The sequence below is a fragment of the Lupinus angustifolius genome, chromosome LG04, assembly GCF_001865875.1.
Source record: "Lupinus angustifolius cultivar Tanjil chromosome LG04, LupAngTanjil_v1.0, whole genome shotgun sequence".
Taxonomy (NCBI): Eukaryota; Viridiplantae; Streptophyta; class Magnoliopsida; order Fabales; family Fabaceae; genus Lupinus; species Lupinus angustifolius.
In genome coordinates, this window is record NC_032012.1 from 26,078,284 (window position 1) to 26,094,869 (window position 16,586).

Consider the following 16,586-nt stretch of genomic DNA (forward strand, 5'->3'; position numbering starts at 1 on the left):
GTTTTCATGTTTGGTCAACATTCAGAGAGGTCAAAGTAATACTGATTTAAACTATCCAAAGCCTTTATAAAAATACTTATAAATTATTTACCAAGATAGTTATCACATTCACAACATATTTAAATGTAAAACTTTATAACTAACAGTTAATTTCTTATTAATTAGACATTATTTGTTTGGGTTTCGGACTATATAAAATATAATATTCTATCTAACAAAAATGCAGAATTCTAATAGTCTACAATAACCTCAAACTCTATAATTTTGTTTTTTCCTATTTTATATTTATTGAGACATTATATTTAAATCTTACATCATATTCCCACTACTTTTATAAAGCTAAATTTTTCATTATCACTAATAATAAATTTTATTTTTAAAATTATAATTTATATGTGCTTAAATTTTATTTAGGTAATAACTTATTGAATTAAAAAATGAGTTGAGGAGTCAAAGCTCTACTATTTATAAAAGAAATGTAAACTAAAATTATAATGTTGCTTATATCTCATGGTAACGTAAGGTAATGGTAATGCATAGGAGAGGAATTAACAAGTTTTATAAATAAATTGAAATTTTTTACGATATAATAGTATATGAGTTGTATACATTATTATTATATTACTCACCATTCATATTTAATTATTATTAATTTTAAAAAAAATAATTCAAACAAATGATGAATATAATATAATGACTATAAATAAATATTTACATGAATAAATATTTAACTATGTAAACAAGGAGAAAAACTTGTATGAAGATACATGTAACATATCACATTTGAAGATAAATACATTTTATGATTTTTGATGCTATTATTTAAAATTAAATTTAATTAGAATTAAAATATTAATATATTGTCAAGATCTTATTAATTATATTTACATATTTTCGTCTTCACGTAAGTCTTTCTCCTAAAAAAAAATGAACGGGGAGAAGAGAGATTGATGAGTGGGGTGCCCTGCAGCGGCGCACATGGGATAAGGTTTCACTCTTCTTATTACTTAGCGCCAACGAACCACATGTCCTCTTCCTCTTTCCCAATCAATCTTACCACATGCCCCTTCGGTCCCACTCACCTTCTACACTTCCTACATGGACCAATATTATATATCATTTATTTCTACAATCAGATATCATAACTTCTTTTTTTATTATATATATAAGAATGAATATGAGTATTTAGCCATATAAAAAAAGTGTCGCAAAAAATATTATATCTTAGTATAACGTTATACGTATAATATTTTGATATTAGCCGCCTCATAATTTCTTATTTACAAAATGATACCCAATTGGGGTTTGATCATAATTACGTACATGATTAATACATAACTTCTCTCTTATCTATTTTGGAAAAGTGGAAGTGACTAGTGAGAGAACATTAGTAGAAATGTATCTGTAATGCAATGATTATGTTAGACTTGTTGAGTTTGTCTCAATTAATATACTAAAGATGTTTCCACTGGGAGCTATAATACTCGAAATTCTAGAACGAGTTTCTTGCTTTACATTGTATAAGTGAATGGAATCTGTTTGGAGAAATTCTAACAAAATCAATTTCTTTTAGATATTGTCCCTTAACTTGTTAATAACGAGGATCATGGTCAACCCATTAATTAATTAAAACCCATAACAAGATACAAGATTTTGGTATCTCAAAATTGAAGCTAGCTCTAATGTGTTATAAAAGAAATTATTGTACATTATTAATCTATCCTCTAGCACAGGTTCAAATCATGCAACAATTTCCTTTAACATGGATTCTAACTAGTTAGCTAGGGTAGGAAAATCTTCAGTTTCTAGTATTTTCTGTAGCTGTCAAGTTTGGTTTACGCCAATATAGAAGTGGTAATTGGCATTTGGGACAAATTATTGGTAAACGTGGCCATCATGTGTTCGTTCAATTCTGAAGCAACACCTTACAAATCAAAACCACAAATCTTGTATATATGCACAATGAAACAACAAAAAGTTGCTAATATCTGCTTTTGCTTCTCCTTTTAATGTCACTTATAATTAGAAAAATGTTGATAAAAATAAAGCCCCACTTGTTTTTAACTCATTTTCATTTTTTGTATCAGAAAATGGGTTTTATAAAAGATGTGTAGCGCCGATCAAGATGAAGAGTACATCAAAACTTTTACTTAATGTCGTTGTAAATTATGAAAACAATGATATCCACAAAAAAAGAATAGTATATCAGAATATTAATTAATATAATATATAGTAACTTGTTTCTCTTCATTCCACACCATTGTATTTCATTTTAATTGTAATTGAATATCCAAATATAACCTATGAGGCTATGAACAATAAAAGAGAGAAACGGAAATAATGTAGGCAACATTGGTTAGGTGTCCATTTCCACTTGTTGGAGTGATGAAGAATCATAGGAAAGATAACATGACATTGTCTTCACCTATCCCAACAAGGTTGGAAAAGTCTTCCTTTACATCCTCCACGTGTCATAAGCCCATTGCTCTTATAAACTCTTTTCATAAAACAAAGTGCCCCATGTGTCCTTGTATTAATGCCCACCCCTACCTAATCCCAAAGGCAAACCCTTCCCTTCTTCAACGTGCCCTTGCCCCTATACCCCCCACCCTACCCTTACTATTATTGCCACAAAGTAACCAAATATCAGAGAGAGAGAGAGAGAGAGTGAATAATTGATGGAAGTAGTAGGCTTGAAGAAGATGGTGTTTGAGGAAACTGAGCTGAGGCTGGGACTACCTGGAAATGGATCAGCCAACACATCTATTGAAGGAGAAGTTGTGAGGAAGAGAAGCTTCTGTGAAACTGAGAAAACCACCATTGATTTGATGCTTAACCTTTCTTCAAAGGAACCAACTTCAGATCCAAGTGATAAGATCAACAACACTACTTCTTCGTCTAAGGAGAGGGCTCTGCTTCTGCCTTCTGATCATGCCAAGCCTCCTGCTAAGTAAGTACGAAGTAGTTAATAATAATTTATCATAAATGCTACCTATTCTTTTCACCTAGGAGAACAAATTCTATGTTTGGAACATGAGATTTTACATAAGTAAACATCCACCACTTTTAGCTTTACATACAATATACAATAATATCTAACTTTATAATTCATATAAAGAGATGAATATTCCACTAAATATCAAATACGAGGGAGAAAACCCATAATTGCTGTTAGAAATGTTGTACATGTCTTAATAAAGATTTAGTAAATTTGTTTATTAGCTTTCAACTATATAAAGCACAAAGAAGATTATACTTTTCTTTGTCATTCATATGTAGTATACTATATCTTCTTGAGTAAACCATTTTATTATGAGATGTACTAAATAAATAAGCAAATTCACACACACACACACGCAAGTGGCCATTGAACTAGACATCATGAAATATTTTTAGGGCGCAAGTGGTGGGTTGGCCACCGGTGCGGTCGTACCGGAAAAACATGTTGGCAGTGCAAAAAAGCGGCGGAGAAGAGAGCAGCCCTAACAATAATGTAAGCTTTGTGAAAGTGAGCATGGATGGAGCACCTTACCTCCGCAAAGTGGACTTGAAGATGTACAACAGTTATCCTCAGCTCTCTGATGCCTTAGGCAAAATGTTTAGTTCCTTCACCATTGGTATGTCATCAATTAACCACATAATTTTATGTATATGATAAAGTTATTCAATGTTTTAAATTATGGCTGTGATCCCGATAACAGTAACAATTATTACTGTGACTGTAATATTACAGCCGCATCAGATGACGTGGTCCACAATTTAAATTACTAAGTGAATGCTAACCGGTACTTAATTTCATGATTTTGATTAATTAAGGAATATATATGAAAGGGTAATATAACATTAAAAATACACGTTTAAGATATTGAAAAGTGTTGCATGTAGATTTTCAATATATATAGTGAGTTATATAGATTAACTTGACCAAGGCAATCCTATAATACTTAGGTTGAACCAAGTCAATTTGGCCAACCTAGTTGGATCAAGTGAGCCTGATTACTTGAGGAGATAAACCCAATTACTTTGGCAAACCTGGCGAACTCGATGAGGCCAGTTAACCTGGTCAATCGGTATTAATTCACATTCTTGATATCTCAGTGTATTAATTAACATCATCTATTTTTATTTATTTTATGTGAATTTTTAGTATGAACTTTACCCTCAACATCTTTCATTCTAACCATCAATCATCTTATAATTCCATTTTTTTTTGTTGATGGTGGGATTCGAACTCACAACCTTTTCTACTTTATTTCTTAAGTCCTACTTATTCGCATTCATACTACCTTATAACTCCTAATTAATATCATCTATTCTATAGTATAATGAACCATGATTATATGTTTCCAAAATTTTCTACCTTTGTGTCTCAAACTAATTATATCTCATCAAATAGTATAAAAATGTTATTTTATGTTTTTTTATTATTCTTTTTAAATATAGGGCAACTTTTCAGTGGACTGTGACACAATAAAACATAAAATATGGGACAGATGATCCATCCATAGTGTAATAGTAGTAGGTTATAGTGTAAATTTGTAAGTTCATGAAACAGTTGATATTTGATTGGTGATATAAATTATTTGAAGGAAATTGTGAATCCCAAGGCATGAAGGATTTTATGAATGAGAGTAAGCTGATGGATCTTTTAAACAGCTCCGATTATGTCCCAACCTATGAAGACAAAGATGGCGACTGGATGCTTGTCGGTGATGTACCATGGGAGTATGTTTTACCCTTAACTATTTTGGCTTCTATATATAAATCAACCTCGCATTTTCAATGAGAATGGGAAGGAAAATAAATAATATAGAAAAATATAATGCATAGTTATATATTTCCTTGAAGTCTTTGAGGAATAAAGTTTACGTAGAAACTCATGTTATCATAGAAGTCTTTTATCATGTGGATGGGGATCCTCTGTCCCCAAAAATTCCTGTCCCCATGTACCAAGCCAATGAAAGATTATAGAATAGCGTAAAAATATTAATTTATGTTATTTAAATTTTATTTTTAATCAAATAAAATTCCCTGATTGGATGGGGACACCAAATGGGACACCAAATGGGACAGGTGATCCCCATCCTTATCATGTCCCTCCGTCATAATGTTTTATCTCAAAGCTAATTAATAATAAAAGGAGTAGTCAAACATATATTTAAATCATTCTTGAGATAATGAGATAAATCATACCAATTTCAAGTCATTATATAAAACAAACTTTGTACAACATGAATATTTTGTTCGTGTTAATTCAGGATGTTTGTTGAATCATGCAAGCGTTTACGTATCATGAAAGGAAAGGAAGCAATTGGACTAGGTTAGTATCTTTATTTCTTTTAATTTTATTTATTTCCAAAAATAAAACGTACAAATATAGGTCTTATTCACATATTCTAAAAGTAAACATTGTCTAATTAATATTATTCCAGCACCAAGAGCCATGGAGAAATACAAGAATAGGAGCTACTAGTCACGTTACTGGTCCATAACCTGATCCATCCCTTTGCCATGACTTAGTAACTAAACAAGCATGAGCTGAAGCAGAAAGAGGTGGACATAGCATGTGTTAAAAATAGTTAATTAATTTGTGTATCATCATTATGGTTTGTTATATAATATTTCAGACAAAACAATGAGATGTCTATTATATTGTCTAAGTATAAATTGTGAACAGAAAGATAGTCACTCTAAAACTTTTTGCGTGTTTGGTTAATAATAAGTTTAATAATGTGTTTGTTTATTGTAAGTGTATATTTGTCTGTTATCTACTTTTCTAATTGTCTTTTCCACTTATCATCATGCGATTCCTTAACTAATCAATTTACTTAATTATAATGATAAAAAATGTATTAACTCATATTTATTAGTTTTTGTCTTAGGTCAAAAACCAAGTATAAAGTACTTCAAATGTTTCCTGAATGATGTAGATGGGCATGTAGGTTCATGTATCCACTGTCACGTAATTTTTGGTGTGCGTGATTGTTCATCATAACAAATAATTGATGCTTATTGTCATATATCTTATAAATAAACAGATATTAGCAATGTAATTTATAAATAAACATTTATTAACATTTAGCATAGGTTTTATTTGAATTTTTTTTAATCAATAAATCTATATACTCATTATCTATAATTAATAATATTATAAAGGTAGTTATTGTTGAATGGGTATAATTTTGCATTCCCCTGTTTTATCCTCTTGAAGTTATCTCCAAAAGGCTCCTTTATAATTTAGAGGAATAGTCTTCCAAAACCATGCTTCTACCTCATGGTGTTTTCATAAGGCAAAGGAAGGAGAAAGAGAGAACAGAAGGGTAATGCACTGAATAACCTTGGACATTATTGAATGAAGTAATTAATTCATTACAGAAGCAACAGAACTAACTAATTACAAGCTTAACAAACTGTGTAACTGTGTACAATTATCTATGTGTGTATATCATTATTCTTCAAAGAAAATGATGCCATTCACTTTTGGCTATTCACATTTCACTTTAACTCGTTTATACTTGGTAAATTAATCACCTTTCCTTTAAACAGAGGTAATGTTTTTGTTCTTTACAAAACAGATAAAAGAAAGTTCAAAACATTTTTGTTCCCTTTTGTTTCTAACTCAATCAAGCATATCCAGCTTCTTTGTTTAATATGTAAAAACAATGAGTGATATTATGCTCAATAGATGTTTTATGAGTAACTATATGTCTAGTTTAACCGTAATTTGTAATCTTCTTTGAAGTTTAAAATAAGAAAATGAACAAAAACTAACTCAAACTTGCTTGTTACGTAATCAAGAAGGGTTAAACCAGAAGAAACAGATATGGAAAATCAGATAACAAAAGCAGAACAGCAGAGTAAAGAGAGCAGATAAGATACACAGCACACAAACAATTTACGCGGTTCATCCACTTCTGGGCTGCACCCATTGAGAGGCATAACTCATCCATGGGTCTAAAGTGACTAGTGACTACATTGTCTGGACTCGGAAACAAAGTGATTATTTACTCCTTATATATACAGCTCCAATGAGGATACTTGCCAGTTGCCACTACCAATATGTAGTTAAATAGCATAACTACATACACTGGTCTGTTACAGCGTTCGCACCACCTCAAATGCCTGTTTGACAAAGGCAATAAAATTAACACTCATGATTGATGGAAAGTAGGATAAAAGGGTGGTTTGAATTGAGAATAAACTCAAACAAACAGGCTAATAGTTTGCTGGAAATCTTCCAGAATTCTAATAATTAATAAACCTTCCAAGTCCAGGCATCCATGATGCATAGTTTCAGAAATCAAGGTATCATCCTTACTTGGCAATCTACAGTAGAAGTTAAGAACTGGAGATGCTAATTTACTTCTGAACCTTGGTGGCCTCAGCAAGTACAATCCGAACAGAGCCACCACTACCCGAATGGTGACAACATAGAAAACAACAGCAACAAGCAAGCAGAACAGCAGACATGAGAAAGTAGCTCGTGGATCTCTCCAACTTAGCAATGCTTCCAATCGTTCCAAGAGTGTAGCAAAATCTCCCGAAATACCTAGTAGCCTCCCGGCCACACTCCTCAGCCTGTCATACCTCCACCTAACAATATCAGAACTGCGAGTTGTAGGGAAAGTATCAAATTCCTCGTCAAGTTCATCACTTAAAACAGTGTCAGCAAATGACATTCTGATATCCAAGTACAAAGGGTGCTGTGGTCGATGAGTATAGTTCCAAAGCCCCACAAGCACCAAGTAGAAGAAAATGGTAGGGAGGATGAACTCAGGAAGCATCACCAGCGTGAGAGAGATGATCAGGAACAATGTTGAGTACAATGGCTTCTCCCAGTTGCGGATTGCTTCCAGCCACTTTACCATGGCAATAAGCCATGACAGAGTGGCCATTATCCTGAAGAAGACAACTTTACTCCTCCTGAAGCTCCACATAGGTGAATCATTGTGATCAAGCATGTATTCCACTACCTCACTCCCCAGTGATGGCTCTACACTACTCAGCCTTGATGCCACTATGCCCACGCCCTTATACCTCAATCTGCTTATTTCTTCCGCACTCAAGGGATGGACATAATGCATCCTAGGCAGCATTGGTATTGTGTACTTATGCAGCATTTTAGCCATGTTGGTACATGAAAACCTCATAGCCAATTGAAGCTCCCCCATTTTCTTAAGCCCAGATGGGCTAAGCTTCAACAGAGGGTAAGAGTAATTGTAAACTCTATCAGTTTCAAGTGTGGACAATCTGATTCTAATTTTCCCAATCCGGACATCCCGAGCTCCAGCCTTGTTGTTCTTATCAATCCTATGGTTGTGAAAAACCCCAATAGTCACTACAGTGCAGGGATCATAAACTTCCCAAACATATTGTTCATTCCACTTCGGTGACAAGGAATCAACCACAGTGCGAGTTCGAAACCATTTTTCTCCATACATAGCCACACAATAGGCATCAGTTGAACCTCTATTGTTGTCTGTCTTCATTGGCAAAAGCCCCGTGGCACCCACGATTCCAATCTCAAGCACACCAATGGGAGGATCCCTAGGCCTAACATACATTGTGACATCATCAACCACATTGTATTCTCCATCAAATGAGACTCTCAAGTGAATCCGAGAATTAAACCTTGTCATTAGCTTGGTATTGTTATCACCTACATTCTCAAAGTGGCGGTCGAGGTTGAACCATCTTGAAGTCACAGGCTTGTCACCAGCTCGCTTCTCTATCGTGGCCACTGGAAGAAGCATTCTGGCCACAACCACATCCCTGCCTGGCTCAACTTGATCGTCAACCGAAACCAACAATTCATTTTCAAAGGGCTCTGCAACCACAAAAACTAACTCCTCGTCCCAGCAAGGATTGGAGAAGCTTCTGGTGGCACTAGGAGCAGCATTTTTAGTCCTCAGACATTGCTCTCCCAATTGGACATCGACTAAAAACTGAGGAAACCTCACCACTTGTGATCCTTTGTGAGCTGGCATGATGTCTTGTGCTTCAATAATTGAAACTCTCAGATACCATAGCTTTGGAGAAAGGTATACCTTTGGCTTAATACAGCTAAGCACATCAGGATTCACATTTGGAGTTTCTGAACAAAATGCCTCAGCAAATGCCTCATCAGATTGAATTCCAAACCACATAGATAACAATAGGTCTCCAGTTTTGGCCTTATGACCCTTCTTGTCCTCCATTCTGTACCACTGTGGTTCCAACTCACTATTCGGCGGCACCCTGCGAGGGACCTCTCTCAATTCAAACATAACTCGACCAATGTAATTATTCTTGTTTCTTTCTTTGACAAAGATTTCCATCGTTGATGAGTATATGCTATCTTTGGGGATTGCAAAGACCTGATCCCATTCTGCATTACTTCTCTTTGTGGTTACTTTATAATCACCAAGCTTCACTTCAACAAACAATTCAACCCCACCAAATAATACTATATCTCGTGCTTTCACAACTCTAACATAAAGATAATGGATATGCTCCACGAGATCATAGGTTGAACCTGTTTTATCCTTCTTGGAGGACTCACCTCCGAGCTGAGGACTAATTTCTTTGAGTAAAAACTCACTTGGGTCCACACTCGGTCCAGCACCACCTGAAACCAAGGGTGAAGTATTGGAAACCTTATTTGGCTTTGGATATTTTGGTTCCATTACTTTTGAGTACAAGTTCTAAGTCTGCTATGTACTTTGCTTTTGATTTATTCTCCTTCAACCCTAACAACTTCCTATACACAAAGGAAGAAACTAAAGGTCTATGGAGTTATTCATTGAATAGCAATGACTAAGTGTGAAAGGCCTGAGATTCTTTCTTCCTAAATCAAAAAAACTATTCGCACTAAAAATATATATATTAATGTGTGACACTATTTCAACTCAGGTATTTGAATATTGTTTGATATCCTGTGCATGTACAACATCACAATTGTATGTACCACAAGCTTATGATGAATTGAAAAAATATTTTTGAAGTTAAAAAATTAATAATTAATTATTTTTTTGACTAAACAAATAATGGTATATACAGTGACACAATTTTTAGGACAACAAATATAACGATTTTATCTTATAACAACAAAGACAAGAAAAAAACTTAGTCTATTAGCAGTGCCTTCTTGGCAATTGTCAAAAAGTAATTTTTTTAGTGTGATAGATACGGCCAAGATTAATTAAATGTTTTCTCCAAGCTCGATAGAAATTATACTCCTGTATACATCATCACTCAAATTAAGTTATTTATTCAATATGTTGTGCATTATCTAGTTTTTTTATACTATCAATATATTATTTTACCTTATGAAGAAGGAACTAATAGGATTTGTCAGTCCAAACCTCAACTTTCAATCCAATATGGCCTACATGAAAAGAGAAGACAAAGAAAATTGGAACACCTCGAGATTAACGTGTATTAACGTGTTTACTAAATTGGAACACCTCGAGATCCATAAATTAGTGGCGCACCCCACTAAAAAAGATGAGTGTGGTGTCTTCCTCGGTAGTTTCCACATTTTAAAAAAAATGTAGCGTTCTTGAAAATCAATGAAATTCAAAATCTCCGAGATCATCGTTGAATTAAGATATAAAAAAATATAAACACTACAGTGCATAGTTTAACACACTATGACTATAAAATCTGATTAATTTATATACAGTCAGATTATCTTCCACATAAAATCTGATTAATTTAAACATGAAAGAATCATAAATAAAATTGTGGTTGAAGGGACATACGAATCTCATTTGTGAGTTACTTGTATTGCTTTAGTTGTTGCAAATTCAAGTTTTGTACCTATTGCACCGTGTTTTTTCAATGGCAGTGAACATAAATTCTTCACCAAAATCAAAATGGAAGTTCCATGTTTTCTTGAGTTTTCGGGGAGAAGACACACGCTTAGGTTTCACTGATCATTTATATGCAGCCTTGCTGAGGAAGAGTATCATAACATTCAGAGATGAAGAAGAACTTGAAAGAGGTGAAGTTATCTCCAAAAAGCTCCTTCATATAATTGAGGAATCTCTTTCTTCAATAATCATAATCTCTCCAAACTATGCTTCATCCACATGGTGTTTGGATGAGCTTCAAAAGATCGTTGAAACCAAAAAAAAATTGGGTCAAGAAGTATTTCCAGTGTTCTATGGGGTGGATCCTTCTGATGTAAGGCACCAAAGGGGAAGTTTTGCAAAAGCTTTCAGAAAACATGAAGCAAAATTTGCAGCAAACAAAGGAAAGGTGCAAAAATGGAGAGATGCTTTAAAAGACATTGCCAACTTATCTGGCTGGGACTCTAAGAACAAGTAAGTTATTTTTGTCTCTCGTCTTCTGACATAAGTTGTAATCGGTTGAAAATAATATATTTAAGTTAAAAAATTAATTATTAGATATTTTTCTGACTAACAACATCTCATGATACATGGAGTGACACATCATTAGGGATACAAGATTTGGTCGCTTATGATACATAATTCTAATCTATGTTAGCTTCAGCTAAATACAATCACATGAAAACAGAACACTTTATGTTGAGTTGTGGAAGGGGGAAAAAACTTCCATCTATATCTATTTTTTCACTCCAAGTCAAAATGTTAAAAGCTGTTTTTTGTACATTAGGAGCTTTTTTTGGGGTATGTCATGTTAAAATTAGGGTTGAATTAGTTGATGTGTGTTTTTTCCAAGATTTTATATTTTATATTTTTAAAGTGTCTACTACTATCTAAAGTTGAGCAGACAATATAAATGGCTTTAAAGGTTTGATTGTGTATAAATATTAAATACAAATAAATTGTTGATAATGTAGTGATTGTATATAAATCTATAGACTGATAATGAGTGATGATGGATGATTCCCGATATGAATTAAACTAATTAAGAGAGTTAACTAATTAATCTAAATGCCCACATGTATGGTGTGCCTCAAGGTTTGTTGATGAATACGGAAATTTGTGAAATGATAAAGATATTCAAATTGGTACAAGATTAATTCTTCTTTGTTTTATGTAGGCATGAAATGCAACTCATTGAAGAAATTGTTGATGAAGTATGGACAAGACTAGAACGTAAATTACCATCATATAATGATGGACTTGTTGCAATTGATTCAAAAGTAGATGAAATGTGCTTACACTTAAGGCTATGGTTGGAAGATGTTCGTTTTATTGGAATATGGGGTATGGGTGGCATAGGAAAAACAACTCTTGCTACTGTTGTCTTTAAGAAAATCCGAAACCAATTTGATGTCAGTTGTTTTCTTTCCAATGTTAGAGATGCTATGAAGGGAGGAGAACAAGGTCAAGTTCATTTGCAAAATAAACTTCTTTCACATGTGAAACTAAAAAGCATGATAGTTGAGACTGCAGATCAAGGAAAAGACATTATCAGAAACCTTCTATGCAACAGGAAAGTTCTTCTGGTCCTAGACGATGTTAGCGCCAAAAGCCAACTAGAGAACTTGGCTGGAAACCAAGAATGGTTTGGTCCCGGAAGTCGAATAATAGTTACTAGTAGGGACACACACCTCTTGCTATCACATAGAGTATCGTTTGATATGTATAAGATGAGAACCTTGAATTTTGATGAGTCACTTCAACTCTTTTGCGAAAAAGCAATTAAGAGACACCAACAAAAAGAAGATTATTTGGACTTGTCCAGAAGTGTAGTTAAGTATGCTGGAGGCCTTCCTTTGGGACTTGAAGTACTAGGTTCTTTCCTTTGTGGGAGAACTGTACATGAATGGGAAAATGCTTTAATTAAGATAAGTAAAGTGCCACATGATGATATAGTGAACAAGCTTAAGATAAGTTATGATATGTTGGAAGAAGAGTGCAAGACTATATTTCTCGATATTGCTTGTTTTTTCAAGGGATGGTACAAAGATAAAGTGACAAAGATATTGGATAATTGTGGCCTTCATGCAACAATTGGAATACAGGTTCTTATTGAAAAATCATTGGTAACCTGCGATGGAAGAGTTCTAGGGATGCACGATTTGCTTGAAGAAATGGGTAAAACAATAGTTTACCAAGAATCTCCAAACGATCTTGGTCGACGCAGTAGATTGTGGTCTCAAGAGGATATTGATAAAGTATTGACAGAAAATACAGTAAGTGTCCTTTTTCCTTCATGTTATATTACTTTTTCTCAATTATTACTAATGTCTTGTGTTACTTATTTGACTGTTGTTTTAATATTAGGGGACCGAGAAAGTTCAAAGTTTAGTTTTGAAGCCACAAATTGAGGCATATGAAGCATATTGGCACCCTAAAGCATTCTCTAAGATGTGTAACCTTAAATTACTCATCATATTATGTGACATGCACTGCTCGCTTAGTCTCAAATGTCTTCCTAAGTCGTTAAAAGTTCTTATTTGGACGGGATATCCTTTGAAATCTCAACCGCGTGGTGTGCAACTGCATGAACTTGTTCACTTTCAGATGAGTAATAGCAAAGTAGAAAAAATTTGGAATGGAAGTCAGGTAAAGATGCTGGACAACAAACTTTTAATGAAATTGTGTTAAGGGCTTTAATTATGCTAATAAAACTTTTGTTACTTCTGTTCAGATTTTTGGGAAACTGAAAGTTATTGATTTGAGTTATTCCAACAATTTGATTCAAACTCCGAATATTTCTGGGGAACCAAATCTTGAAGAGCTCTTCCTTGATGGTTGTGTATCACTTATTGAACTTCACCAATCTGTTGGACAGCATAAGAAGCTTACAGTACTGAGTCTGATAGGATGCATTAAGCTTAAAATTTTGCCAAGTAAATTGGAAATGAGTTCCTTGAAAAGGCTCTTTCTTTGTGACTGCTTAAACATTAAGAGACTTCCTGATTTTGGGGAGAGCATGGAATCTTTGTCATTGTTGAATTTAATGAATTGCTCCAATCTTCTTTCCCTTCCAAATACCATTAGTAATTTGAAGTCACTTAGACGCCTCAATTTATCTGGATGCTCGAAAATCTGCAGGCTCCCGGACAATATAAATGAAAACAGGGTTTTGGAGGATCTTGATGTAAGTGAAACCTCTGTAAGAGAAGTGACTTCATCCCTATTTCATTTGGAAAATCTCAAAAGACTTTCTTTTCGAGGGTGCAGTGGGCCTGTATCCAACAACTGGGAGGAACAACCTCCCACATACTTAAGATTGCCAGCTTCTGTCTCTGGACTTTCCTCTCTAAATACTCTTGATTTAAGCTATTGCAATCTCAATTTTCGATTAATTCCTAAGGATCTTGGTCACTTATCATCGTTGGAGTCATTAATCTTAAGTGGAAATAAAGATCTTGTTCGACCTGCTGCCAGCATTTCTAATCTTTCTAAGCTAAGTTATCTTGAACTAGAAGATTGTGGGAGATATGCACATGGAGCTGTGCCTCAGCATTTGTTAGATTTTGACGTGGAGGCTGGTTTATTCTTAGATCTATGGAAGTTTTGGAAGCTGTTTGAGTCAGATGACAGCGAGCTCTTGTGCCAGGTATGCTCTCTTGCGTAGGCAATTATACCAATCTCTCTTTGTTCTTGTTATGAGATCATATATGCTGCTTAAGCTTAAGTACATAAGTAAAATTGACAAAATATAAGAACTATTATGAATGCTTGATCATGTGATTAGCCTAATCACTTTATAAAATTGTTACAGGTTAGGGATCCTAGTTATCCAATTACTTACCTTGAAATTCCTCCAAAGTTTGGTAATGATATATTCTTTCCCGTGGGTCAACGTTTGTCGAAGCTTGAATCAAGTGCATCAGTAACAGTGGACATCCCTAATGAATGTGGTAAGGGTGAGTGGTGGGGACTTGTTGTATTCATTACCTTTGAAACTCTGGTGTCCTCATCATCATTTTCAACTTTCAACATAGAGCTCTGCTGGAGCTTCGAAGCTTCCCATCCTGAAGCTGGCCCTTCCTTATATCTCTCCTCCCACGCCGAGGCACATTATAACAGCTGCCTTGTAACAATGATAATGAACGATAACTATATATACATTCAGCTACATCATAGAAAGTACCACAACATAAGTGAATCAAAGGCTTTTAGCAAGCATCGAAAACCCGATTTCAGTGAGAATAGTAGGTTGCGTTTCGATGTGCAAGTTGGATTGCAAAAGATAAGGCAGTGTGGTTATCAAGTGTTATGTAAGGAAGATTTTATATCTGAAACCTTGCTAAAATGGCACAAAAGGAGTATTGACGATCCAAATTCTCAGGACTCCAGTGCTCTCAACAATTCAGATATGGAATTCAGGGGGGAATATGCAACCACTTCAAATGGAGAAGGATTGGTAAGTCACCCTCTAAAATTCCTCTAAAATGAGGTTCTAAAAATGCAAATAACGGTTTATCTACCCTTAAATCAAAGGTGTTTGTGCCTTGGTGCATACGTTACCTATTACTTGTCCACTTTGCAGAAGAGCTTTTTCCAAAAGAAATAAAAGATTCAGATGGTGATAAAATATGTAATTATGCATCTATAGTTAGTATCACTTAAAATTACCTTACTTATTCTTTCAGAAAATTATCCTAAAGTTGAATGAAAAATCTAAATACCATTGGTTGTACTAGATAGAGCTCTTTCTAACAAATATTGATTGAGCTCTGCTTCCCAATCCAATCCCCTTTATGTTCATTAGCATTTTGATCATTCTTCATTATATTAAAGTGAATGGCCTCCCTTTGTAATAATATATCAAAGTCTTTGTAATAATATTTTGGCAGATAATATGGTCATTCTACTTATTTTCAGGATGCTCAAAGCTTGAAAAGAGGATTTGGTTTGGCCAATATGATAAAAGGAGTGAAGAGGTTATTTAAGCAAACATAGCCAGGCCTATATGGATTACTTCGGGAGCATATTTGTTGTCCCACGGTTTGTGTCACTCCATGTGCTATCATGATTGGTCAGAAAAATACTTAAATATATTTTATATGACCAATCACAAGTCCATGGCACATGGAGTGACACGAACTGTAGGACAACAAATATGTACCCGAGTTACTTCCATGCTTGTTTTAAGATGAGGATTCAGGCTCAAGTTATCATGGCCTAAGTGGTTTTAATGCTCTACTATTGTTGTGTGGTTGTGGAAGTTGAAGTTAAAAAAACCCTGCTATATTTAACTATTTGTAGCATGTTAGTTCTGGTCAAAGGAACCTGGTATGTTTAACTATTAACTATTGTATGAATTGTTTTTATGGGTACATAACTATCATATAAATTGTTGATTGAATAGATAGATAGGTTTGATTTTTGGCTTTAAAATGAAATGCATCATTAGTATTATTTCTTCCAACATCCTTATAATAAAATAGTTTATTCGTCATACCAAAGTTCCATTTGAGTACTTCAAGAGTATTAATAACTGTCTTATTTTTAATTTCCAACTAATCAACCACTCTTATATATAACTGAGACTTATCTTGGTCTCACAATTTTCCTTGAATTTTGGCCATTTTTATAAAAATTATACTCTAAGCTATGCCATGTGTCACGTTCTTTATAAAATGGATTCAAGAAAAAGAATGTAGATAAAAAAACAAATCGTGTTGATTGTTAATAATTTTGTCATATCAAAATTCT

The 16,586-nt window shown here is 34.0% G+C and overlaps 3 protein-coding genes across 4 annotated transcripts; 2 read left to right on the forward strand and 1 right to left on the reverse strand.

Annotated features, from left to right (window-relative positions):
• On the forward strand, positions 403-5,696 carry LOC109346671 (auxin-induced protein AUX28-like). 2 transcript variants are annotated; one of them, XM_019586363.1, is made up of 6 exons: positions 403-414; positions 2,651-2,950; positions 3,397-3,617; positions 4,590-4,725; positions 5,259-5,320; positions 5,433-5,696. In XM_019586363.1, exons 2-6 carry the CDS (start codon positions 2,679-2,681, stop codon positions 5,471-5,473), a joined length of 732 nt encoding a protein of 243 aa, XP_019441908.1. In that variant the 5' UTR covers positions 403-414; positions 2,651-2,678; the 3' UTR covers positions 5,474-5,696. The 2 variants fall into 2 exon arrangements, with proteins under 2 accessions (XP_019441908.1, XP_019441907.1); XM_019586362.1 differs by lacking the exon at positions 403-414 and having other exon boundaries at positions 2,556-2,950.
• On the reverse strand, positions 7,185-9,665 carry LOC109344766 (FT-interacting protein 1-like). Its single transcript, XM_019583514.1, has one exon. It carries the CDS (start codon positions 9,663-9,665, stop codon positions 7,203-7,205), a length of 2,463 nt encoding a protein of 820 aa, XP_019439059.1. The 3' UTR covers positions 7,185-7,202.
• LOC109346672 (TMV resistance protein N-like) lies at positions 10,711-15,866 on the forward strand. Its single transcript, XM_019586364.1, has 6 exons — positions 10,711-11,306; positions 12,010-13,108; positions 13,200-13,481; positions 13,567-14,481; positions 14,647-15,291; positions 15,753-15,866. Exons 1-6 carry the CDS (start codon positions 10,822-10,824, stop codon positions 15,828-15,830), a joined length of 3,504 nt encoding a protein of 1,167 aa, XP_019441909.1. The 5' UTR covers positions 10,711-10,821; the 3' UTR covers positions 15,831-15,866.

Coding starts and splice junctions, on each gene's coding strand:
- LOC109344766 (XM_019583514.1), bottom strand. CDS start 9,665: ATGGAACCAAAATATCCAAAGCCAAATAAGGTTTCCAATACTTCACCC.
- LOC109346672 (XM_019586364.1), top strand. CDS start 10,822: ATGGCAGTGAACATAAATTCTTCACCAAAATCAAAATGGAAGTTCCAT. Junction 11,307..12,009: donor GGCTGGGACTCTAAGAACAA/GTAAGTTATTTT, acceptor TGTTTTATGTAG/GCATGAAATGCAACTCATTG. Junction 14,482..14,646: donor ACAGCGAGCTCTTGTGCCAG/GTATGCTCTCTT, acceptor AAATTGTTACAG/GTTAGGGATCCTAGTTATCC.
- LOC109346671 (XM_019586363.1), top strand. CDS start 2,679: ATGGAAGTAGTAGGCTTGAAGAAGATGGTGTTTGAGGAAACTGAGCTG. Junction 2,951..3,396: donor CATGCCAAGCCTCCTGCTAA/GTAAGTACGAAG, acceptor AAATATTTTTAG/GGCGCAAGTGGTGGGTTGGC. Junction 4,726..5,258: donor GTCGGTGATGTACCATGGGA/GTATGTTTTACC, acceptor GTGTTAATTCAG/GATGTTTGTTGAATCATGCA.